The sequence below is a fragment of the Rosa rugosa genome, chromosome 5 (genome assembly GCF_958449725.1).
Source record: "Rosa rugosa chromosome 5, drRosRugo1.1, whole genome shotgun sequence".
NCBI lineage: Eukaryota > Viridiplantae > Streptophyta > Magnoliopsida > Rosales > Rosaceae > Rosa > Rosa rugosa.
The window spans coordinates 388,995-414,333 of record NC_084824.1 but is presented as its reverse complement, the minus strand read 5'-3'; the positions used below and the strand labels follow the sequence as shown (position 1 = coordinate 414,333).

General features: G+C 38.3%; 3 protein-coding genes and 1 non-coding gene across 9 annotated transcripts; 3 read left to right on the top strand and 1 right to left on the bottom strand.

Annotated features, from left to right (window-relative positions):
• Positions 1-4,226: 4,226 nt before the first annotated feature.
• On the bottom strand, positions 4,227-4,299 carry TRNAA-AGC (transfer RNA alanine (anticodon AGC)). Its single transcript has one exon. It is a non-coding gene; the product is annotated as a tRNA-Ala (tRNA).
• A 112-nt stretch (positions 4,300-4,411) lies between these two features.
• LOC133709783 (photosystem II stability/assembly factor HCF136, chloroplastic) lies at positions 4,412-8,217 on the top strand. The gene is made up of 9 exons (XM_062135653.1): positions 4,412-4,808; positions 4,926-5,161; positions 5,268-5,398; positions 5,511-5,643; positions 6,249-6,371; positions 6,946-7,020; positions 7,319-7,434; positions 7,739-7,819; positions 7,994-8,217. Exons 1-8 carry the CDS (start codon positions 4,469-4,471, stop codon positions 7,803-7,805), a joined length of 1,221 nt encoding a protein of 406 aa, XP_061991637.1. The 5' UTR covers positions 4,412-4,468; the 3' UTR covers positions 7,806-7,819; positions 7,994-8,217.
• A 370-nt stretch (positions 8,218-8,587) lies between these two features.
• LOC133709025 (ATP-dependent Clp protease proteolytic subunit 2, mitochondrial) lies at positions 8,588-11,133 on the top strand. Its single transcript, XM_062134622.1, has 2 exons — positions 8,588-9,002; positions 10,489-11,133. The coding sequence occupies exons 1-2, from the start codon at positions 8,681-8,683 to the stop codon at positions 10,911-10,913; spliced, it is 747 nt and encodes a 248-aa protein (XP_061990606.1). The 5' UTR covers positions 8,588-8,680; the 3' UTR covers positions 10,914-11,133.
• Positions 11,134-11,379: 246 nt separating this feature from the next.
• On the top strand, positions 11,380-24,516 carry LOC133709023 (ENHANCER OF AG-4 protein 2). 6 transcript variants are annotated; one of them, XR_009846132.1, is made up of 15 exons: positions 11,380-11,789; positions 12,328-12,404; positions 13,404-15,386; positions 15,472-15,988; positions 16,232-16,340; positions 16,482-16,594; positions 16,669-16,856; positions 17,435-18,092; positions 18,170-18,629; positions 18,898-18,996; positions 19,092-19,191; positions 19,383-19,565; positions 22,205-22,308; positions 23,739-24,012; positions 24,225-24,516. XR_009846132.1 is itself a non-coding variant. In XM_062134621.1 (12 exons), the coding sequence occupies exons 1-11, from the start codon at positions 11,679-11,681 to the stop codon at positions 19,160-19,162; spliced, it is 4,386 nt and encodes a 1,461-aa protein (XP_061990605.1). In that variant the 5' UTR covers positions 11,380-11,678; the 3' UTR covers positions 19,163-19,191; positions 19,383-19,660. The 6 variants fall into 6 exon arrangements, 1 of the variants encoding a protein (XP_061990605.1); XR_009846133.1 differs by having other exon boundaries at positions 23,734-24,012; XR_009846130.1 differs by having other exon boundaries at positions 19,383-19,587.
• Positions 24,517-25,339: the final 823 nt, after the last annotated feature.

The following is a 25,339-nucleotide window of genomic DNA, read 5'->3' as shown; positions in this document are numbered from 1 at the left end:
TTCGGCGGTGACGGCCCTTCCGAAGCGCTCAAGCTCTTCTACTCGCTGAATGCTTGAAGCTATTCGACGAAATGCCTGAGTCAAGTGCCAAGCCAGATGTGCTTAGTTACAATGTGATGATCAAGCTTTGTGCTAGAGTTGGAAGGAAGGACTTGCTTGGTTTTTTTTTTTTTTTTTTTTGAAAAAGGAAGGACTTGCTTGTTTTTGTGTTGGAGAGGATTTTGGAGCAGGGGATCGCGGTGTGTATGACTACACTGAATTCCCTGGTTGCGGCTTATGTTGGTTTCGGAGACTTGGAAACTGCGGAGAAGATGGTTCAGGCAATGAGGGAAGGGAGGAGAGACCTCTGCGCGCAAGATTCTAAGGGAGGCAAATTTGAGGAGTTGGAATTCGAGTGGAAGAAATGGGGATGTGTTTGAGATGTGTTTAAGGACCTCGGCCTTAACATTATGCGGTACAACTTCGTCATCGCTGTCCTCGCCGATTCGCGCAGCTTTTGCAGGTGGAGCCAAACTAAATCGGAGCAGCTTTTACCACTCCTCTCTTCTCTGCCCATCCATTTTTGTTTCTTTGTTTCTGGAGAAAAAGATCCATTCAATTTCTAAATTGTTCGACTCTAATTGAAAGAAATTGAACTTATATTTTGTTCAACAGATTGATAAATCTAATTTAATGGTGTGAGGATAATTTGGGGTTGGATTTCGATGTAGTGGTTGAATTCATTTTGGATGGGGTTATATCGCCATCTTTCTCAGTTTCTTGTATGATCAGTTCGGGAGGAATGATCAAATTAAGTATTTTGCAGGTTGTTAATAAGAGATTTTGTCCATGGGGTTTTCATATTTGTGCAAGGCCACTGATGCAGCACGATTATGTGGATGAAGGGGGGGGGGGGGTGTGTTAGAATCAACATGGACTTGTCACACATTAACATATAGTAAATTGATAATTAGCTTAATGTCAAAACTAGTTTAACATGGATACAAACTATAAATCAATATTGTAACTTAATGAAAGAGTGTATCGATTCATTAAGGTAAGTATTCCTATTGCTTACCTTAATGAATAATTTTGGATGGGGTTATATCGCCATCTTTCTCAGTTTCTTGTATGATCAGTTCGGGAGGAATGATCAAATTAAGTATTTTGCAGGTTGTTAATAAGAGATTTTGTCCATGGGGTTTTCATATTTGTGCAAGGCCACTGATGCAGCACGATTATGTGGATGAAGGGGGGGGGGGGGTGTGTTAGAATCAACATGGACTTGTCACACATTAACATATAGTAAATTGATAATTAGCTTAATGTCAAAACTAGTTTAACATGGATACAAACTATAAATCAATATTGTAACTTAATGAAAGAGTGTATCGATTCATTAAGGTAAGTATTCCTATTGCTTAGTCTATAAGAAAGGCTACAAGATGTGATACATTAAGAATCTAACTAGGAAACCTAATCCGATAAGGAATGCTTTAATGGGAAGCTTCTTGAGGGTTAAGTCACCTATATATATATACAGATGAATTGGTCCCTGATTACTACCGACGTTTTGCATATTGTTATGTTCATTGAGAAGCAAGTTGGTAAGTAACAGAAGGCCATATTCAGTGATCGTGTTTAGCAGCTGCATAAGATGGAATCCATGCCAGTGATTGCTGAAGGTAAGCCTTGATCCCTTTTATGATTGTTGTGCATATGTTGTGAGCATGTATATGGTTTTACAGGGGGGAGAGAGATAGAGAGAGAGAGAGAAGGGTAGTTTTGGAAGAAAAATATTATTGAATTGATAAGAAGTATTAAAAAAAAGCAAAGGGAGTGTAGAATGTAAAAAAGGGTGTGCAAATTTCAGCCCCCAAATAATATTGTATTTCATGGTTTTTTAGTTTAAGGATAATTTAGGTAATTTGGGTTGTATATTTAGTAAAATATTAGAATGAGAAATTAAATGGTAGGTGTATTGAGTAAGGAGTGTGTATTAAGTAAGGGTCTTTCTAAATGTACCCAGCAAATATCTAAGTGTACCCAGCAAATATTTTTCACCCAATAAAATTATAAAATCTCTAACTACACCCAACAAATTTTCCAATAATACCCTTATTAACTAAACCCAGCAAAATCTATCGAGCAAAAACTTCTTTGTTCGTCTGAGGTGAAGAATACCTACGCTCTGATCTCTGAATACCCAACACCTTAATCGAGTTGTTTACAAATATCAGAGTATATATAAATTCTAGGACGACATAATCCAGTGCACAAATAGAAACATTCTCCATATGTATTTGAGCAAGTAACAATTAAACCTTCAATAATCAACACGAACAAAGTTCTTTCCAACTTAGAGAAACTTAGGAGAGTTCGTATACAATGAATTATTAACACTCATTCATCACATGAAATATGACCTGTGTATTACTATCTAATATGGAAACACAAACAAAAATGTTATCAAAATTATCAGAACAATAGTAAGATAAAAAAATGTAGAATAACCCCACTTCCTATTACGATGTATCTGGCAATTTTGGCGGCAATTGAGCAGTACCCTCCTTCTCTCTGATTTTACAATTATCGCTGCTTTTCAAATCAAAGACTTCATTGATCCCACAATATAGCCGCGAGTAGTTTTCTCGCTGAGACTGACATGACTTCATTCTCCTTGCGGTCGTCCGTGGAATGCTGCTTACCCTTATGCTTATTTGGTTGTTAACAAACCGATTGAATTCTATGTAGTTTTAGTTCCATGAAGGCAATGAACTATTGGGTTCAAATAGAATATGATTTTCCTTTCAAATTTTATGATTCATTTTGTTTTTGTTTTTTTTGTTTTTGGTCAAAGTAAAGATACTTCATTAAGAAGCCCAAAGGGAAAAACCCAAGGACAGAGGCCAGAGCCCCGAAATACAAGATTAACTAGAATAGGAAAATTACATCTCTAACCTAACTCCACATGAATCAGGACACAAGAGAGTAACCCTACAAAATAAAGAGAACATATCCTAACTTGATACCACTGCTGCCGCCACCCAAGCAATATTGCACAACCAAAAGCCGCACAATGATCGACCAAGATGTTGCCAGAATAGCCAAATTCAAGGAATAAAATTCCGTGACATCGATGCCAATAGAGCCCATGAAAGCAGCTCCAATCATACCCAAAATGCACTTTGATACGGAGGGAGAACCAACACCTCAGACTAATCTTCTCATCTCTACCAGAACCCAACGATCCGGGAAGGAAACGTAACCACCAAAAGGGGACAGAAGCCAACAGAAAAGAAAAAAAACAATGGTGAATGGGGGGTGAAACACCCACATGTGAGCACCCATAGACCGCAAGGTAAGTGATTTTCACTTTAATGAGGCAGCCATGAGAACCTCCATGGAAGTCAGTGGTAGAGGAAGGGGAGTTGGTATGGGATATTGGGTGGAAGAAAGTGTGGGGGCTGATCTCAGATCTAAAAAATTTCAGAGATAATTGACAAGAAATTAAAGGAACAAAGTAGAAGGAGGAACATAGTCCTCTAGATCTGGACATAGCCAGCACAATCACCACAAGAGGGTGTAATATATGTACAAAGCCAGCAAAATCACCACAGGAGGGTGTAAAGGATTATGGTTGGGGATGGAGGCTGGTGAGGAGTGGATCAGATGGAGGTGGGTGAGGATGATGGGTTTACTGACGGTTGACTCTCAATGGATGAGAATGGCAGAAAACTCTAGAGAGAGGAAGGAGCCTCTCTCTCTAGAATTCTCTCTCTACGGAGGCTTTTTATGGTTCATTTTGTTATTATCTTAATTTACCATGACTTTTATCGTCATTTCTTATGAAAATACAATTGTCTTTTCATGCTAAATTAATTTGCTGGGTATATTTAGATATTTGCTGGGTACATTTAGAAAGACCCTTAAGTAATTAGGGGTGTGTATTCAAAAAAAAAAAAAAAAAAATTTGATTTGTTGAGATTTATACCATTAATCAATTATGATCGAAATATTTGATTACCATTCTTTTTTTAACAGACTTTGATCACCATCTTAAACAAGGAAAAGAAAGAGGATCACTATTTATGAATAACTAGTTAAATATACTACATTTGACAATCATAATCGTACATGGATCACAAATTTATGAATAATTAATTAAAACACACTGCATTTGACAATCATAATCCTAAATTCCTAATCACAAAAAAAAAAAAAAAAAACAAGGTGAAAGCTGGAAATGGAGATGCGGGGTATCGATCCCCGTGCCTCTCGCATGCTAAGCGAGCGCTCTACCATCTGAGCTACATCCCCATTTGTTAATTTTATTCTTCTTTTTTATTTTGACAGCTAGCTATAATAATAATAATAAAAAAGCCTGTCTACGTGGACTGACATGGAAGCTCAAAATCACCCGCGCGCGAAGCCGTTGATCATTGTCTGTTTTGGATAAGAGAGATAAGAGAGAGAGAGTCGAAGGAAGATGGCGACTCTGCAACTCCTCACTACAGATTTCTCCAAACCAATGATTCTCCTCAAACCCTCTCTCTTCGTCTCCAGTACTCCTCCACGTCATTGCCCCACCTCTCTCCCTCGCTTCATTCCCAGAGCCTGTTCTTCTTCTTCTTCTCCCCTCAGTCGCCGCCACTTCGTCTCCGAGACGGCGGCGCTGTCTCTCGCCCTAACCGTGCCGTTGCTCGGCTCCCCTCAACCGGCCAAGTCCGAAGAGCCCGCCCTCTCCGAGTGGGAGAAAGTCTCCCTCCCTATCGACCCCGGCGTCGTCCTTCTCGACATCGCTTTCGTCCCCGACGACCCTAAACACGGTAACTCTACTTCACCATCTCTCTTCTTTTGTTGGTCATGTGATTTTCGTGAACTGAACTATTTGCATTGTGGTTTTCTGGATTAACCTGAGGAATTTGAGGGTTTGTTGGCGTTAGGATTTCTGTTGGGAACAAGGCAGACACTTTTGGAGACCAAGGACGGTGGACAAAGCTGGGCACCGCGGTCAATTCCGTCTGCTGAAGATGAAGATTTTAACTACAGGTTCAATGCCATAAGCTTCAAAGGGAAGGAGGGCTGGATTGTTGGAAAGCCTGCAATTCTGTTGCACACTTCTGATGCTGGCGACAGCTGGGAACGAATACCGCTAAGCTCTCAGCTGCCAGGAGATATGGTAACCATAACGTCCATCATATATGTATCGATTTTAGATACCACACCATTTCCCATTGTTACTGTTTTAGGAAATGGAAATAGTAATTTAGTAATAATGTGTGCAGGTATATATAAAGGCAACTGGTGAGAAGAGCGCAGAGATGGTGACTGACGAAGGTGCGATTTATGTGACCTCCAATAGGGGATACAATTGGAGGGCTGCTGTTCAGGAGACTGTTTCAGCTACTCTTAATAGGTATATTGCTTCTAACAAATATCAAGCAATCAAAGGTTTCGTAGATATTATATCGATCGGGTCTGTTAGTAATTATAAAAGCAAGATTCATGTATCTTCATTGCTTTTGCAGAACAGTCTCTAGTGGCATTAGCGGTGCAAGTTACTACACAGGAACTTTTAATGCCGTCAATCGCTCCCCAAATGGAAGCTATGTTGCTGTCTCAAGTCGTGGTAACTTCTTCCTTACTTGGGAGCCTGGTCAGGTGAGTTTTCACCTCTCGGAAGCTATATGGCTCTTTTTCTGTTTACTTACTTTTTTCTTGTTTCTTTTTTGGGTCTTTTACCCTTGGAATATATAGAGAGGGAACCATAATGGGAGGTTCTTTGTTTATCTTTGTTAATGGAATTAGTGAACCCTGGAAAATATCATCAAGAGTGTTGTGATGGCATTTTCTGCTACAACTACACCAAATCTGAATTTGTTGAAGGAGTGAATCAGGTTAGAGGAGACCAAAAACATGACATAGGTTGCTTGTTTAAGTATACAGGAGGAGCATGATAGTTAAAGATTTGATGCAGAAGATGACCTTCCTTACATAGGGCTAACTAGAGGGGAAGTAGAAAGCTAGTTGCCAATTAGTTGAGACTTGAGATAAACACTTAGTTGAGTTTTAGCCCCACATGTTTTACCTGCAGAGCATGAGGGCTCATTTGCAGCATTATCACTGTTCATCTTTTCCTTGTGCAACTGATAGTTATTGATTTATTATGATGTGTTGGCTTCTCCATGTTCTCATTTTTATTTTGAGTTTCATGTGGGATATTTAGTCATTTTAACTGTGTTCTGTTGCCTTCTCTACGTTTTCAGCCATACTGGCAGCCACATAACAGATCAATTGCAAGAAGAATCCAAAACATGGGTTGGAGAGCTGATGGTGGTCTTTGGCTTCTTGTTCGTGGAGGGGGACTTTTTCTTAGCAAAGGTACAGGGGTAAGTGACAACTGACGAGTGAATTTTAAGATACCTTCTTTTTTCGAGTTTTGGAGTTATCACATGTTTCAAGCAGTCAAGTCCTTATATGGATGACGCTCGAGTCCTTATATGAATACTGATGAGGGTTCATATTTTACTTTACAGCCCAATATAAAGATAAGAGATGAATAATGAGAAAATTTTACATCTTAAACAAAATTTTGAGGTTCTTAAGTAGAAGGAAGAGATGTTTTGATAATAAAGTTGTCAAAATGCTGGTTTTGGATAATACATGCCAGAAGTATCCACTAGCTCAAGAAAAGAGTTTTCTACGTAGCATTCTTTTTCTTCTTTCTTCCCCTAGTTTTCTTCTCTTTCTCCCCTCTGAGGTTGTCATTAGTTTCTGTAACTTTAGGGGAGAATGCCTTACCCAGCATTCTAAGTGATGATTCAGGGACTTCACTTTAAGTTTTGCTCCCCATATGTGTCATCACTCAACACTTCACCAAGTAATCTTGTTCTTTTAATTTTAAATTTTTTTTTTTCAATTATTGTTGAAGGCTTGAAGCTAAGTTATTGTTTACTATTTCAGATAACAGAGGAGTTTGAAGAAGTTCCAGTCCAAAGCCGGGGTTTTGGCATTCTTGATGTTGGGTACCGATCAAAGGTATAGTTTAGACTAATGTCCTCACTGGCTCTATAAGGCCAACAATTTCTTCCTCCCCCATCCCCAAGGTTTTATATGCTGTATTGTACAATTTCACTGAATAGCCTAATGAAGGCTTTAGTGCACTTGGCATTCTTGCTAAAATGTAGAAAACGGTAGAAAAGAGTGGTAGCCATCTGGTTTGACTTTGCAGATTTTGTTTCTGTTAAACTTCTCCCTTTCTAGTTTCTAAGGAACACATCCTGTCTAAATTTCTCAGTTAATTTTTACATGTGTAGTGACTGTTTGTATTATGCAGGATGAGGCTTGGGCAGCAGGTGGAAGTGGGATTTTATTGCGAACTACCAATGGTGGCAAGACATGGGTCCGTGACAAAGCAGCCGACAATATTGCTGCAAATCTATACTCTGTAAAGTAAGTCTTCCCTTCCAAAAGTTTATTTATGTACTTGATAATTTGTAATTCATCAAATGGACATTTCTAATTGTAAGTCACACACTTATCTCCACATATGTTTCTAGATCTTCAGCGTCTTTTACCACTTCAATATTAGAATAACCCACTTCTAAGTTCTAACACACCAAAACTTCAAAGGATAGCAATTCCTCTTTTGTTTCTTTAAGTTCATATTCATAAGGAATTAAAACTAAGCAAGAGTTTGAAGGTTTTGTATGAGCTCCACCCATTACGAGCTCCTGAAACTCCTCCGTCACTGCAGGTTTATCGATGACAATCAAGGATTTGTGCTGGGGAACGATGGGGTATTGCTTCGGTATCTTGGATGAAGTATTTACACTTGGTAATATATTCGTCTCCCCTTGGGTATCAAATCTCATTTTAGCTGGGCAAAATAATGACACATGGAACCTAAACAAAGAAAAAGCAGAGTATTGAAACTGTGTTTAAGTTGGTTTTGGATATCTATCTTACTGATAATTAATGAAAAAAATCATTGACATCTGAATCTATGCAGGTTTATCAATAGTGCTTGCAAATTTTGTACTGCTGATATACATATGTGAAGCTGCGAAGAGGGGTCTGAATGTCATTCATTTGATATTGTAATTTTGCTGTAATTATTACATATGAAAATTACCACTTATCAACAAATATGGTGTCCTGAAAACTAGATCTGTAGCAAGTATTTGCTGATTTGTTATACATACTAATGAGGTAATTCTAAATTCGTTGTGGCTATGGAACCGTCAAACTGAATTTTTGGTATATTTGAATGCAGTAGATGATTCAGCAGAGAAATTGATAAATCCTATATGGTTAAACAAAACATCTTCATTCCTCCTCTTGAAAGACAAAAGAAACTTTCAGCTGATATTTGATTTGAAGGAACAAATATTCTTCCTTATAAATGAGATTCAGAACCTATCTTTGGAGGAATTTCAGCTAATTTCTATTTGAGATTTTGATTGTTAAAGGTTATTGGACTTCAATTTCTTATTATTTTTGAAGGGCCCTATTTGGACCATGTTTTATCTTTGTTTTGGGCCTTTTGTGCAAACCCAAACTAAATAGGTACCCGACCCGCCAATCTAGATCCCAGAATTCTCTATCATCAGGCTCTCGCGTCGCGTTGTACACTGGACTTGATTCTAAGTCTGGTTAAACCCTATCTATCCCCATCTGGAAATCGCTGTTTCTCTCTATGATGAGGAGCCTAATCTCAGGCGCCAAGCTCGTCGCGACCAGCAGAGCGCGAGTTTCGAGTCCATGGGGAACGAGCACCACGACGACGTCTTCTCGGTGCTACAGTCTGATCCCAATGGTGATAGAGCACTCGTCTCGAGGTGAGCGAGCGTACGACATCTTCTCTCGCCTTCTCAAGGAGCGCATAGTCTGCATCAACGGTCCCATCAACGACGACACCGCCCATGTCGTCGTCGCCCAGCTTCTCTTTCTCGAGTCTGAGAACCCATCCAAGCCCATCAATATGTACCTCAATTCTCCTGGTGGCCATGTCACTGCAGGTCCCTTCCATCCCCCTTTCTTAACTTTTAATTTTCTCCAGTATTACTCATTTCTTTAATTTATTATTATTATTTTTTTTTTTGTGATGGATTTGCCCTTAATATTCTGACTTCACTAGGATACATTTCTCTTTTTACTTTAGAACGTTTGTTTGTTTATTGTTGTATAACAAGTTGGAATGAATTTTTCCTTGTGGTCACCGTTTTCTTTATAATGAATTATTAACACAGTATCTGATGCTTGTAAGGGTGATTGTATGTTTTCTAGCTGCTGTAATGAAACTATCTGAATCTCGGTAGTAATAATAGGCTTTGGGACTTCAGGACTTTGTTTGAATTCTCGCGGACATTGTTTGGTCTAATAACTAGTAGTTGAGGAACTAAGTAGATGACTTTCTATTTGTCGTGAGCTGTGATGATGAAAAGATACGCAGTCTGTATAATTATATGGTGTATGACCTACCGGTTCTCCTGATTGGAGCTTATCATTTTGTATTTTTAGAGTCGAGCTCTGGTGTGCATTTTAAGTGGAATTTGATCTTAAGATGTCAAACAATGGAACTGTATTGTAAATTCATGATATGGCAGTGCTGGTGCATCATAGAAGATTAGGTGTGGTTATGTGATAACTAATGGTATATGTCACCAATGTTGAAGCTCTAGAGTCTATATGAAAGTGAAATGCTATTTGTAAATTATAATTTTATTAATTTCAAGTATCAGTTTAAGCAATTTGAGACTGCTGCCGACAATACACTGAGGGATTTGAATATGAAAATTTGTGGTCTGAGGATATGGGAGTAGATTTTATTAATTTCAAGTATCAGTTTAAGCAATTTGAGACTGCTGCCAACAATACACCGAGGGATTTGAATATGAAAATTTGTGGTCTGAGGATATAGGAGTAGAGGGTGATTAGGCTTTACAGGCAAGTTCCCCAGTTGTGGGTTTAAGGGATTAGAAAGTATTTGGCATTCAATGAAAATGGTGTATGAGTTTCGGCAGATGCTACCTTGTAAGGTAGCTGTGGGGTTATCTTCTTATGGAATTAGATGTGGTAAGAAACTAAACAAACTTGGTGCTGACTGCCAGAAAGAAACTAAAAATGATGGTGGTGATCTTTAGCCAAAATGTCGATATCAATTTAGTCCATCTAAGAGTAACTTGTCAACACTTTTGAGCGTAGTAGGTACTTTGTTTCTTAGCTATTTCAATCTGGTTCTGATTCTAATATCTTCCACCATACTTCCCACAAATGACAGCCCTATAACACAAAAGCTTTCTAGATTGTTTAGGAGTTTCTTTGTGTTAGATTGATTAGGATTAGGGTTGGAACTACCTGTAACCAATACATATCAATGTAGTTCTTTTCTCTCTTCTTTTCAAATCTATTCAAAGATACCTTTGAGCAAAGTGAAGCATTGCATGAATGCATGACACAACCCTATTCATGGTTGTGATGCCTAGTTTCTTTTGCTGCACACAGGTCTTGCAATTTATGATACTATGCAGTACATTCGGTCACCGATCAATACAATTTGTTTGGGTCAAGCTGCATCAATGGCTTCACTTCTCTTAGCTGCGGGTGCCAAGGGTGAGAGGCGGTCACTTCCCAATGCCACAATTATGATTCATCAGCCTTCAGGTGGGTACAGCGGACAAGCAAAAGATATGACAATTCACACAAAGCAGATTGTTCGTGTGTGGGATTCACTCAATGCATTGTATTCAAAGCATACAGGGCAGTCAAAAGAGATGATCGAGAAGAATATGGATAGGGATCACTTCATGACCGCAGTAGAGGCAAAGGAGTTTGGAATAATTGATGAAGTCATTGATGAAAGACCAATGGCTCTGGTCGCTGATGCTGTTGGCAAAGAAGGCAAAGAAAAGGACAAGAGTTCAAACTAGCTCTTCAGAGATTTAGGTCTCAGTGAGGAACATAGCTCTTTTAAAGTTTGGTCTTTTAATTTGTCCTAATTTATATCCTTGAATTTAACATGATTTCTTTCTACCTAGCCTTCATTTCATTTCGGAATTACAGTATTTTCTGCTCTTTTGTGAGGCCAATTCTGCTAATTTTTAGTATGCATATGCTCCGTATAAAATAAAGAACTGCTGTCTCTCTGTATTTCTGCTTTAGTATTTTGCCTCTTTTTTTTTTTTGGTTACAATTCTATCAGCGAATGTGAGTTTTCATAAGATAAAAAGAATAATTGAGAGGAATTATGTACGATATCGCGTTTGGTACACGTACACCGACACATAAGAAAAATAAATAAAAAGAAAAAATTATCCCGCAATAGGGAGAGAGAAGGCCGAAAATTACCGATATGTCCCAGACGTATTCCTATTGGTGCCCAACTGCAGCCCCAAAGCCCAAGCCCTCCTTTTTTGTTTTCACAAAATCTACAATCTCTCTCTCGCTCTTCTTCGACCGCCTCAATCTCTCTGTCACACACTCCTCTCTCTCTCTCTCTACGATTGTGAATGCAGTCCTCTCTCCTCCGATAACCTAGTAGCTCCGGCGCCGGAACTTCCGTCCGCCGTCAGCCGCCGCCTGAGATTCCAATTCCGCGCCTCCATAGGGTTTCCCGTACGTGCTTCTGCGATTCGATTTGCCACGATTCAATTAGGGTTTTTCGTTTTGCTTTCTAAGATTGCGGCGTCCACGCCATGCCTCCGTCGCGTAGACGCGGAGCGAACAAGGCTAAGAACAAGGCGCAGTTGAGTCTCGGCGATCTTGTCCTCGCCAAGGTCAAGGGTCACCCCTTTTGGCCTGCCAAGGTACCTTTTATGATCCCACTTTTGCTTTGTTTCTTATACCGATTCCGCTTCTTCGTTTTGTACAGTTTCTGCTTTGCTTTGGTTTCCTTATATGTGCCTTTTAGCTGCTCGTTGATGTGTGTTTATACTTTAACAAGTAAGAACGTGCCAATTGTTGTAGCTCTTTCGGACTGGCATTAGTTTACTGAACATAGTGAGGCTTTTCTTTTCAGTCATTTCGGATATCTTGTACTAGAATCATTGAATGGGATACCCGTACTGTTCCAGGCAATTCTATAGGTTGGTTGTGTTTGTTTCCTTTTATTAAACTACTTGGTTATTTGTTGTATTAAAGTAATGTCTAGTTTAAAGTATATTACGGTGAAGATGTGCGTGCTAGTGATTTGGGGTATCTGGAGCATGAACTTTTAGTAGTTTGACATGTTTTGGAGTGTTTGGTTTAATGTATTTGCTTATGATTATAACTCAGTTGAATTTTAAGTTTGTGCCCGAATGTGATTGGTCTTTGAAGTAGATCTTCTGGGTTTTGAATTTTCAGATTAGCAAGCCTGAAGATTGGGAGAAAGCCCCTGATCCTAAGAAGTATTTTGTCCAATTTTTTGGAACAGAAGAGATGTAAGTATATCTCCTCTGATCATTTTAATGCTTATGAAGTGCAGTCTGTTAGTCATATTTGTTACGTTCACTTTGAACTGCCTGTTATACATGCGTCTCTTGACAAAACAGAAGACATTAGTGTCTGAAAACCTAGGGCAGATATCACAGAATGGTTAAGAAACTTTGCATGGTGACGCTTTACCCATAAATTGATGTAAGATATTATCCTGGAATGTAAGGTTTATTTGAGACAGTGTTAAGAGGACCTGCTTGTTTTGAATATGGTATTCAGAGGCTAGTTTTGCAATATGAACTGAACATAAATTTTTTAAAAATGACTAGAATACAAAAGCTTAAACTATTCAGAATTATATGGGAAATCAGGAATTATTTGGGTAGTAGCTTTTTGTTCATTGTGCTTCTCTAATGGGTACTGTTTCTTATTTGGAAATAAAATTGTATAAGATGTATATTCAGTTGGCATTGCGTTTAGGTCGGGGAGATGTTTCTTTGCTTTTCTGTTTTTGTTGTTTTTATATTGGGCTTGGTGGTTTTTACCCTGTGTTTTTCTGAAGAATGATGTCACAAAGTTGAAACTGGGGTATTGAGTGTTCAAATTAATTTTAGTGCCTCTATTTGCCTGTGGGATTGCTGATCATCTAGAGTGGTATTACTTGGGTAGGGGCTACCAAAGGCCTTTAATTTGTTTGGTCTCTATGTATAATGTTGTGGTTTATGGTTATAATCTGTCCTCTTCAGAAAAAAGTTTGTTTCTGATACAAGTATTCAGCAACGTTGATTGTTTATAGCGTAATTACTACTGAATTGTTTGAGCTTGCATTAGCATATTTTTGCATGTATGTTTTGTTTAATGGCTTAGAAGCTGTTCTGTGTAATTCTTGGTTCTTGGTTCTGTGTTTTTTGTTTTCTCTTTTATTCAAAACCCGTTTTGTATTTGTCCGCTGGTTAGGTTGACTGCTACTGATTCTCTGTTTGCTCTTTTTACCAACTCCACAGAGCTTTTGTTGCACCTGTAGATATTCAGGCATTCACTAGTGAGGCAAAAAGTAAAATATCAGCTCGCTGTCAAGGCAAAACAAAGTATTTTTCCCAAGCTGTTAAGGAAATATGTGAAGCATTTGATGAGTTACAGAAAAAGAAATCAAATGATGTGAGGATTGATACTGATAGATCAGACCTTGGATGTGATGCTCCATCTGTTGACGGGGTAGAGGATGATGGGGTTAATGTCGAGATAAAAGATGATAAGGGTGCAGTAGGTTCTGATGGAGATGCAGTTAAGGAAGAAGGCACAGGTGATTTTGGCTCTAAGTTGGAGCGTTGTTCACAGATACGAGGTGAAAATGATACTGAAGATGTAGACCCATCTACCTCTTGTGGAGCAAAGGAGAGTTCATCTCCCGTCTTTTCTTCTGAGGAAAATAATAAAATGTCCTCAGTTGTTCACCCTAAGGTACCAAAGACATCCAATTCTTCCCATTTGAAGAAAGAAGTTTCTGATTATAAGTATGAAGATGATGATATTCGCACCAAGAAACATGGTGAGGGACAGAGGTCATTAGTAAATGGTCACAAGATGACAAAGATGGGTAGTGGATCAAAGAGGAGAAGTGATGGCATGGTTGAAGTACACAAGGGCAGCTCTTTAACGTCATTGAAGGAAGATGGCTCTGTTGGTTGTGTTGATCGCCCACAATCTGGTGAGCGATTGAGAGATGGAACAACAGGCAAAACTATCTCTGGTGGCAATAAAAGAAAACTATCCCCAGATTCGCTTAAACCTGAAACTGGAATCAGGGATGGGAAAAGGACGAAAGACCTGCTTAAAGCCAAAAGGCATGTCAAAGTCCTAGATGAGGCAAAGGACTCTGTGGATGATCTTGAAGCCCAGGCCAGAGATAGACTCTCTGGAAGAACAAAGAATGCACAAGTTGGGCGTGGAAAGCCTGATTTGGGAGCAAATGATATTTCACATCTGTCCAAAAAGTCAAAGCATGTAGATGCAGGTGAAAATACCCGGCGGGGTTCATTCTCAAAAAGTCCTCCGAGTTCTGATGTTGCTGATCAGAAGACGGTTAAAAAATTAGATTCAAAAATGTCTACTTCACGTGGTAAACCAGAGAACAATCTGGTATCCAAATCCCAAAATGTCAACGCTTCTGGTGATGAAGCTGTTCTACCCCTAGCAAAGCGTCGTCGTCGAGCGATGGAAGCTATGTCTGATTCTGACACTTTGGTTTCTGATGAGAAAATGGAAAAGGCTCCTGTTCAGAAGAATAATATAGCACGGTCTAGTGATGTCAAAGTTTCAGCAACTCAGACACAGAGAAAACGTAGGGCTGTATGCCTTTATGATGATGAGGAGGAGGAAGAAAAACCCAAAACACCCGTTCATGGAGGCTCTTCCCGAAATGTTAAAGCACCTTCAAATTCAGATGCTATAAAGAGCACTGGTGAAAATATTGAGAGTTCTGATACTGCTCTACACAGTACAAAACATGCTACTGAAGTTCATGGCAGCCATACAAAGGAATCATCTTCCCAGCTGAAGAATGGGTCTCTGTCACCTAGCAAACCTGCAGTAGATGAGAAGAGGTCTCAAAAGCAAACTCAAACTGATGAAAAGAGGCTTGAAAAGGCAGTGCACATCTACCGGAGTCCACCAAAATTAGAACCTGACCAGCAGGTGTCCAAAGAGTCAAAACCAACCTTGACTTCTCCTAAGAAGTCTCCTATGTTGGCTACTGCTACTAAACCTGCAGTTGAACAACAAAAAGCCACAAAAGCTCCGGTTAAAGGCTCTAATACTGCAACTCAGAAAAAGGGTCAGGCTGCATCTGGCAACAGTTCGAGAACAGTTTCTAATAGTTTGGTTTCTTCTCAAAAACCTAAACCTACTGCAAGACCAATCTCCCGGATCAATGACTCCGCTATTTTACAGGAAAATACCATAGAGTACAATTTGTTACCCGCGGAAAGGTATGCATGCATTTGATTTTCTGTTGTGTATCATAAATTGTTTTCTTCTCTCATTTTCAATTTTTGGGTTGTTTCCTCATGACAGAATGGAAGTTGGAAAAGAAGATAAAAGTGCCTTATTGGTTGATTCTAAGACTCTGGAATGTTCTTCGTCTATGAAGCATCTAATTGCAGTTGCACAAGCAAAAAGGAAACAAACGCAGTCGCATAACTACTTCTTTGAAATTTCCAGTTCTGCTTTTTTATCTGGCACAGATGGGACGTGCCCCAGTCCTTTGGCAGTTCAGGGTCTTTATCCCATTAGCAACAGTGCATTGCAGGCAGATATTCCAGGATCTATTCAACCCACAAACATAGCTTCTCCATCTACTCATAGTCGCCCTTCTGCATTACAAAATCAACTAGACATCGAGGACATTTCAGAAAGAAGAGTTAGTTCTGGGCATCAGACAGCTGGAGGATCACTAAGTGGTGGTACCGAGGCAGCTGTTGCTCGTGATGCTTTTGAAGGAATGATAGAAACTTTGTCAAGGACCAAGGAAAGTATTAGTCGGGCAACTCGCTGTGCCCTTGATTGTGCCAAGTATGGTATAGCTAACGAGGTAGGTTCAATAGCATCATTCTCCATTGTTTAACTCTAATTCTCATTTTGTTCTGTAATTATTTTTAAGTGAGAAGAAATCTTTAAACTGCATTTTGCATGTTATGTTATGTATTCCCCAATTAGACCTTTGGTTATTAGTGTGTTCAGGTTTGCACTTCAATTCTCTTTTTGGCCTTTGGCATTTCACTTACCAAGTTGCATCTGAAGTTGTGTGATTAGTTAATACTACTCGTTTGTGCAGGTTGTGGAACTGCTTATCCGAAAGCTGGAGAGTGAGCCTAGTTTTCATCGTAAAGTCGACCTGTTCTTTCTTGTGGACTCCATCACACAAATCTCACATACTCAAAAAGGTATATGCACTTGCGGAAACTCCTTTCAATCTTAATATTTCACACTTAGCTGTCTCTCTTTTTCTCTTGGTTGTGAGTACAGAATATGCTATTCCTGTATGAGATATTTAATATTGGCAGTTATTCTTTATTTGTATTCAGGTATTGCTGGAGCTTCATATGTTCCAACTGTTCAAGCAGCATTGCCACGGCTTCTAGGTGCTGCTGCTCCACCTGGTTCTGGTGCTCGTGAGAATCGTCGTCAGTGTCATAAGGTAATTTAATTTTATTCATCTAATTCCATGAGAGCAGTTTTATCTACAAGATAACAAAAATTCCTTCTATCCAGGTTTTACGGCTCTGGCTTGAGAGGAAAATTTTTCCACAAGCAGTTCTTCGTCGGTACATGGATGACATTGGAGTTTCAAATGATGATACAACTGCAGGTTTCTCTCTTAGACGTCCATCTCGATCAGAGCGTGCTATTGATGATCCAATCAGGGAAATGGAAGGAATGTTTGTGGATGAGTATGGCAGGTATTTGATATTTAGCTTTTTATTTCCTCTGACCGACTACAATTATGCTTAATTCTATTTTCAATAGGGTCTACTGGCCTTGAAACCAAGTGGCACAGCTATGGTTATGGATTATAGGTCTAATCTTATTGACATATTTAGGTTAATACATGCTAGGGACATGAAAATTATTAGATAGATGTTAAACAGTATGGGGAATAAATCAACTATTTTTTTGTAATCCTAGAAATTCAAGATTTTCCTAACATCAATTTATTTGAATTATTTCTTGTTTGGGTATTGAAGTACATGTATTTACATTCCAAATCATTGTTGCTCTAAAATCAAGATTGTACAATGAAATGTTAGAGAAGAGAAATTAAGTTATAAATATACTCAACACTCTGGACTAACGCAGTGAAAGTTCAGTACTTGAACAAATTACTAGTTGCAATAATTCTTCTCAATTACTGGGCCCACTTATATATAAATGTAGTTAAAAAATTAATCAGGAAACATGGTTCTGTTGCTACTTTTATGTGTCACATCTGTTTTTGCGTGTTCTTTCTGATACATATTTTTGTTTTGGCTTGTTTCAGCAATGCTACATTTCAGTTGCCCGGATTTTTATCTTCTCATGCATTTGAAGATGATGATGATGAAGAAGAAGAAGAAGTTCCAAGCTGTTCATATAAGGAGGCTAGTCATCCATCACCGGTAGAAACTACCCATGCCTCTGGGGAGTCAGAAACCTGTGCTGTTACTCCAAATGATAGGCGGCATTGCATCTTAGAGGATGTGGACGGTGAGCTTGAAATGGAAGACGTTTCTGGACACCCGAAGGATGAAAGACCGTCATCTGTTAATGGTTCTTTTGAAATGGATCCACCACAGCAAGGGCCACATAGGGTCATGGAACCAGCTTTAAATGCTTGCACTGACTTGCCCCCACTTCCAGAGGGTTCCCCACCTTTGCCTCTTGATTCTCCTCCTCCACCCCCTCCTTTGCCTCCCTCACCACCACCACCACCTCCCCCACTATCTCCATCACCGCCACCACCACCTCCGCCTCCCCCCTCACAGCCTCCTCCTCCTCTACCACTATCAGGTCCTCCACATTTGTTGATTCCTCAGTCATCTAGACCAACCCAGCCTTCATTAGTAGCCCAACAGATGCTGCCGCCTCAATCATCAATCCATTCTTCACCACAGTTGGCATATCAACCTTCTGTACCTCATGAATACTGCAGCACTAGTGTAAGACTTCTGGCTATTTTCTCCTTTTTATCATCGTTATAATACTTATTTTTTTAACATATCTATCCTCCATACAGGGCAACCAACTAGTCCAAATGACTGGGAATGCTCCTCATGGGGGTGCTATTGATTCTGCCGTGAAAACCGAAATGTTTCCACAGCAGCAAGCTTGCTTTGTCCCAGCAGGAGTATGTGGCCCTCGAGAACCTTCTGGATTTAATTCTACGAGGCAAGTAGAGCATGGACACAGTGACATTTTCATAAACACACAAGTCTCTCAACCAAACCAACAATTTCAACAAGGTAATGCACCTTTTGCTCCTAGACCTTTACCTCCAGCCCCGCCACAAAATCCATCCAGTCACTTCTCCTATGCAAAGCCCCCAGTTCAACAACATCCCCAGCATCCGTACCGCCCCCCATACCCTTTGCCACCCGTTCCTGATAATCAGAGACGATTTGTTGCTGATGAACAACGGGGTGTCTGGATAAATGGTGGGAGGCCTCCACACCCAGGACCACCATTTGGCCATGAAGGTATGCTGGTGACTAAGCTATTCATCAAGTAGTGTCCTCCATAGTTTGGTGTAAAAAAAAAAAAAATAACAATAAATAAAAACTCAATTTCCACCGGTATTCTTATTAGAAAAATTTTGGTTTCATACATCTTTGAATATATCAGCAAGTTCATATTAAGTTTATGCGTCTCATAAGGATGCTTTCATTAATTTCTTAGTGCTTCTGACAATGGTCTGTTCTAATTTGATGCATTAACCTAAGCGTCTCTTCTGATATGCTGCTGTAGCAGGTTTTTTTCGGCCACCAGTTGAGAGGCCACCAGCAAATAATATGAGTTTTCAACGTCCTGCTCCTAATAATGTACCCTCTGGAGCTCCAATATCAGGTGATTTGACATATTCTACTTGGAAAGTTTATTTGTTTCTTTGGAAGTGTCCTTCCATTCAGTCATAAATAACTTCCTAGCTGTATTTTATCCAGGTCATAGTGCTGCTCAGATCTTGCCGTGTAGGCCTGATATTTCTGCTGTTAATTGTTGGAGACCAGCTTAATGTTCACTTTGCCCTGATTAAATATTCTTGTAAGTTTTCGCATATATGATTTGTGGCTCATGTCCTTGTGCTACTTCTTTGTTGAGTTCTGAAAGTTTCTTTTTGTGAGGAATTGTTGTTATGTTTAAATGTATACTGCGTCAAGGCTGATTAATGGGAACCTAAATCAATAGTTTGTATGGATAATAAATATTTTTTGTTGTTTGGAAATTGTATTCAGCTCTGAGGTTGGTGAATCAACTAGTGACATCGCATTATGCTACGCTTCTAAGTTGGAGTGATCTGGTGTACAGAACCTCAAGTACTTGAAGGCAGTGTTGAGAACTTGTGGAGGCTCTTGACAGGACTGTGTATATTGTAATTTTTCCTGACAAATGTATCCCGAGAACATTTGCTTCCAAGTGTATGCCCATATTTCTTTCTTGGTTAGTACACTTGTGTCTTAACTGATGTAATTACACCCAATATCAAATAGATAGAAATTAATTTATGCAATAATTTTTTTAAATACATAAGAGGAATAATTTATGCAATCATGAATTTGATTTGCTATGCATAGTTCAGTACTTTCACCCTGCTTGTCTGTTGCATTATACTAATGTAATGTAATGTTCTCCAGTAATTTGTCTAGTTCCAGGTGTCTTCCATTCCCCATTTTTGATTTGTTCTGATTTGTGCATGCTTCTAGTAAACACACAACTATATGACACTACAAAACAGAGCCTCCCCCAACCCAAACCTTCCCTATGGAGTTTTTGGTTTTCATTTATTCTTCGACAAAATTGTTTAGTTATCCATATGGTAGGTCGTGCTAATGGTCAGGTGACTCAAGTCCTATAGGATCCTTTTTTACTAAGAGTTATGGTGAGCACATTATCGTGTTCCAGACAAAAGAGACTATCTTGTCAAGATCATGCATCACAAATAACTCTTAGTGTGTTATATGGTAGCCCTAAATCTAATTACCTTAGAATTGCCACCTCTATGTTTTTGTTGTATTATCTTTAGCATTTCATCAAGGTGACTGATTATAAAAGACTTGTGAGGTCTTTTGGTCACATGAAGCTGGTGTTCTATACTTCTATCTGCCTTGTTCCTAAGGTAGTACCAGCATATTTTGTGGTTCTGCTAAATTACATTTGCATCCCCTCTGGATGTATAAATGCTACACTTCCTTTGCTTTACAGTTAGAAAAATTAATAACTTGTTAGACAAGTGGGAGGGAAGGAGGGGTGAATCCTCGAAGTGTTGTGGTGAACTAAAGTACTTTTTTCTGCTTTTCCATGGTAATTTTGATGTTATTTTGAGTAATTTTTTTAAATTTTTAAATTTTTTAAGAATTGATGCTAGTTTGTATTACTATTGAAGGTTTACATTGAGGTTATTACTATAAATGGGATTAAACCGTATATTACCTATGCTTCATGTACTTTTTTGCTTGTAGTCTACTTGCTGCTGCATATGTCAAGAAGATTGTTACATAGATCTATTACTGTTATGCTAGGTCTTGACTTTTCAGTACTCAAGATCTATTGGCTAGGACTTTGGAAACATAGAAGAGGATCTGATTGTTTACATTCATTTTGGTTGTCAGTTCTTATTTTGTTTTACTTCTCTGACCAATTTATTAGTTGGTTAAATTTTGTCAAAATGGGTGAAAAGATTTGGAGATTTGCTTCAAATACCCTTTCAATAGCAAGTAGGTGGGGCTATAAAGTTTGAGGTACAATAGCCTGTTGAAGTTTGAATTTCTAATGTTTAGGAAGTTTTAGATGAGTGTAGACTCCAGTGATGAATAGAGCGACTCTAATTGTACTTGGTGTCATTTCAATATTCATGATTGTTGACATAGCCAGCTTTGTTTGTCACCAACTACTTTTGATTTAAACCGACATTCTATGATGTTTCTAGATTATGGATAGCCTTATTTTTCAATGTATATCTATTTAGTAAACATGTTGTGAACGCATAAGAGTTGCAATGAATGATGGGTTTAGAAGAAATGAGTTAGAGTTATAGCGTACAGTAACTTCTGGTGAAATGATGCTAATTTGGACTTGAACATGTTCGTGTGAGTGGTAGTTTTACTAGTTTATGAATTTTTTTAATGAAGAGGTAAATTTTTAACTCAAAAAAATTGTTTGCTGTTTACTCTGAACTATAATTGAAATGTGATACAAGATGCTTTTCTGGGATTACATCAATCGGTAAGTTTCTGTGACCTTTGATTGGGATAATTTTATAGTTTTGGTATGGAGTGGAAAAGTCAGCCTGAGGTTCAATGACTTTACTAGGACTCATTGTTTCGGTGGATATCTCTGTTTCATGCCTATACTTTCTAATTGTTCAGTCCCATTGTTTAATTTTTTGGGTGTTGTGTGTCTGTATACAGGTTCTACAAATTAATTTAAATTTTACAAATTTCTGCCTCTTTACAATATTGAAGTCTGAGGTGGTGTAAGGTCTTATGCTATGCATATTTTAATGCATGATGGCCTTCTGGCAGCGTACAGAGTGAGGTCTTATTGATATGCATGTTCTACCCAGTCAGCAGCCCTGATTATGTAATATATGCAAGGCTCCTAGAGCACTTTGTGCATTGCAAACTCTGTGCTACCCTACTAGTGCAGTCTCTGCATTTTGTAATGACTGTTGAAGTCATTTGTTGTGTACATTGTGTGCCATGTGTTGTGGTCTTGTATATTTTTACGCAAGAGATCTGTTCTATTTAGATTTCCTGGTTCCTTTCATGTTTCCTTTTTTTTTTCTTTTGGCTTAATAAAGGTTGAGGATGATGAGACCATTTTGTTGAAAATATTTCTTTGAGAATTTTGTTGCTTCTAAGAATCTGTGTTATTAGCATTTCTGCTCGGTTTTCTTTGTTCAACTTCAAAGCTCTGTCATGTATATGTTGATCCTGAAAAATATCTATCAGCAGTACTGAAAGCTATATTAATTGAGTTTTGATCTGTCGTGTTCTTTACCGGTATTGCTAATGGGGTATTTAGTTTGTAATAACATCATGGCTACATACTGTCACAGGTTGCGGAAAAAGATTAAAGACATATAGCAGCCACTTTCTTGGGGTCACTCACAAAGAAAAATATTCTAACTTCATGGCAGATACACTGCTGTAAAACATTCAGGTAAATATACATTTTGGATAATTTGAAGTTTAGATGCAACAGTTTCAGTTCCAATGTAAATTCTTCGAGATGCTTCATGACTGTTATATCTCATTCGGAAACAATGATTTCCTTTAGTGTAGACATCCTAGCATTTTTGTTACTCTGGACAGTTTTGAGTTTATTTTTCTGTTGGCTTGCTGTATTACAATATACAGAGAACCACGAAATAAAAGGCTGGTTCTTATATTTCTTTATTGCCTTCTGTCTTTCTTTGGTTTTTCTTCGGTAGGCAAGTTGTTGTTTTCCTCCTTTCTTTTTTTTCCTTTTGTCTTTATGAAAATCACTGTATTTTCAAAGGTACTGCTTTATCTATTGGTTGGGTGCAACTGAATTTATTGCGTGAAATCTGTACTTGTCAACATGCCGGTTTGAGCTGGGGGTTGAGATCTTGTTGTTTGGACTTGACTTCAGCTCATGTGTAAAATTCCTAATACTCATCAGCGTTGGTAGTTTGTCCAAATGACTGAAATGAGGGTATGAGCTACATAATATCAGCATTCCTACTTTTCTCTTTTCTTCTATTGTTAAAGCCATCCAGTGTTTTCTACCGGTCTGAAAATTGTGACTTTGGCTATTCATCCTTAACACTAATTCCTGTTCAATTAACCTTTTTCTATAATAATGGAGAGCTTATCCATAGGGAACTGTGTGAAATGTTGTCTGAAACTCTGAACTCTCTCAAGTCTCTACTCATCTACCCTTGCCTTAATATCTAGTCTCAACTTTCTACACAAGTCTCAACTGTGTCAAATGTTGCTTTATGTGTTTCCTTTTGCCAGTCTGAACTGTGTTATGATATGTGCATTGTTTGGTGCACTAGATTATTGTATCAGAAAGTGTTATTTAACTCAAAAAAGTTGTATGACATTCATTGTTGTGAAAAAGAAAAATGGGGAAATTTGATCTTTTCAATGTTGGCAATAGTGTTTCTAGTTCTAATTCCTTTCTCAGCAGAATGTAGAAAGTATTATTGTGAGCTTATGACCTATACTAGTGAGGTTAATTATGTTGTAAAGGTAATGGGTTAAAGTAAAGTCCATAAGATCATTAAGATGTAATATGCTTGGTAAAATTAATCAAGGGCGTGCCATATCTGATTTTACAAATCAGTTCTCAATATTGTCACTTTAAACTATGCAGAAAAAAAAAAAAGAGGTAAAATCTTGCTAAAAGAAAAGGATGATTTGATTGTATTTCTACCATTGGGGATAAAACATGCTTAGCTATTAAACCCAAAACTATGAAGATCCCTAAGAGTTGATCTCTGGGAACCAATTGATACTCTAGATTTGTCATTTTAATTAACAAACGACACGGAGCGAATACTTTGTTTCTTCCCCTTTCTCATACATATCCCTGAATTTTAACTCCGTCTGATCAAAGTCTAGGTTTTGGCGGGCACCAATGGCGAGCATTGAAAAATATGGAGGGCGGAGAATGAGAACCATCCATATGGCGGCAAAGTCAGACTAATGGGTGCCGATTACTGTCGCCATTGACGGAGTTCAGATGAAGGCCTGATGGTGATGCAGCGCTGAGTTAAGAAAACGGAGATCCGCCTGGCGGGTCTGGAATAAAAATGGCTCTCTCTCTCTCTCTGGCCTTGGATTCAAACGAAGCCATTCTGCCAGGTGTGATCCGATTTCAGAGCACCGCCAAAGGGTAAATTTTGTCTTTGTTAGTAGAATCAGCTCTAATTAGGGGTTGTGTTTTTTAACAACCATTTAATATCTGAAGTTCAAGGCTTACGGAGTTCTGGGCTCAAACGTATATAACAGAATCTGAAGATCGGTGCTTGACTTGTATAAGAATGCAGTGTGTTAACTGTAGAGTTTTTATCTCTTCTTGATACGTCTTTTATCTTCTGTGTGCAGAGATGATCAAGACTTGACAGGTTGAAGAGGAGTATAAGATGGGAGACGTTAATTCATGAACATGTTTAACTGGGCAACTGCTTTACTAGAGACATTTCACCAGATTGACAGCAACTCCTTCCTCCCTAAACTTTTGAAACCAGCCGGACAACCTTCAAATGTATAATATAAAACATTGCATGTATATGAAACATCTCCCTCCTCAACTGTTCCATTGCTCAACAACTCGATTATGTGCCGTTGTAAACTTGTATTATGTGCTTTAAAATGATCTTAGAGAAATCTTGTCAAATTTAGTACAGATGATTTAGGATATGGAGTCAAAAACCAAAATGATTAAGGGGCTTTTGTTTCACCAACCCAAATCAAAATGGTGTCAAAATGGCTTTTGAGTCATACCTCGAGTCAAAATGAGTAAGGAATGAAGGTAGAAAGCTAAAATGGCTTAGGGGAAGAAGGCTGGGCCCCATCTTCCACTATCCAAAATAAGCAGTTTTAATTCACTCCTCATTAACTCAATTCAAAATGGAATGTCAAGATTAATTGATACCAAAAATTAAAAAATAAATATATAATTACTTAATTTCTAATCCGATAGTCAGAAAAATGCGACGAATTAAATTCGGCTGCTAATAATAAAGTAATGTAGTTTTAAACAAAAAAAAAATTGAAAAAATAAGATAAAAATTTCTAATCAAATTTTAAACCATGATATATTATCTAAGATTATTATGTATGATATATAAATTCATATTGTAGTTAAATAATTATCTAAAATAATTAAAATTATAAAATGGCTCTGACTTTTGACTAAAAGAGGGTTGGAGATGCAAAATATGAATGAATAGTAATGATACTAGGGATGTCAAATTTTTAGAATGACTTCGGCTTTTGACTAAAAGGTTGGAGATGCCCTAATATACCCCCTATAGATTGTTCTTTTCCTTTTTTTTTTTTTTTTTTTTCCGGAACTGGGCGCCAAATGGCCCAAAAGCAAGAAAATTTCAAATTGGATTCAATTAAACAGAGTCGCAGGCCCACCACCAAAGAAGTGAATGCCCAGCCCAATAGCCGAAGCACATATTTACACAAGTGATAGTCTCAGACTCTCATAG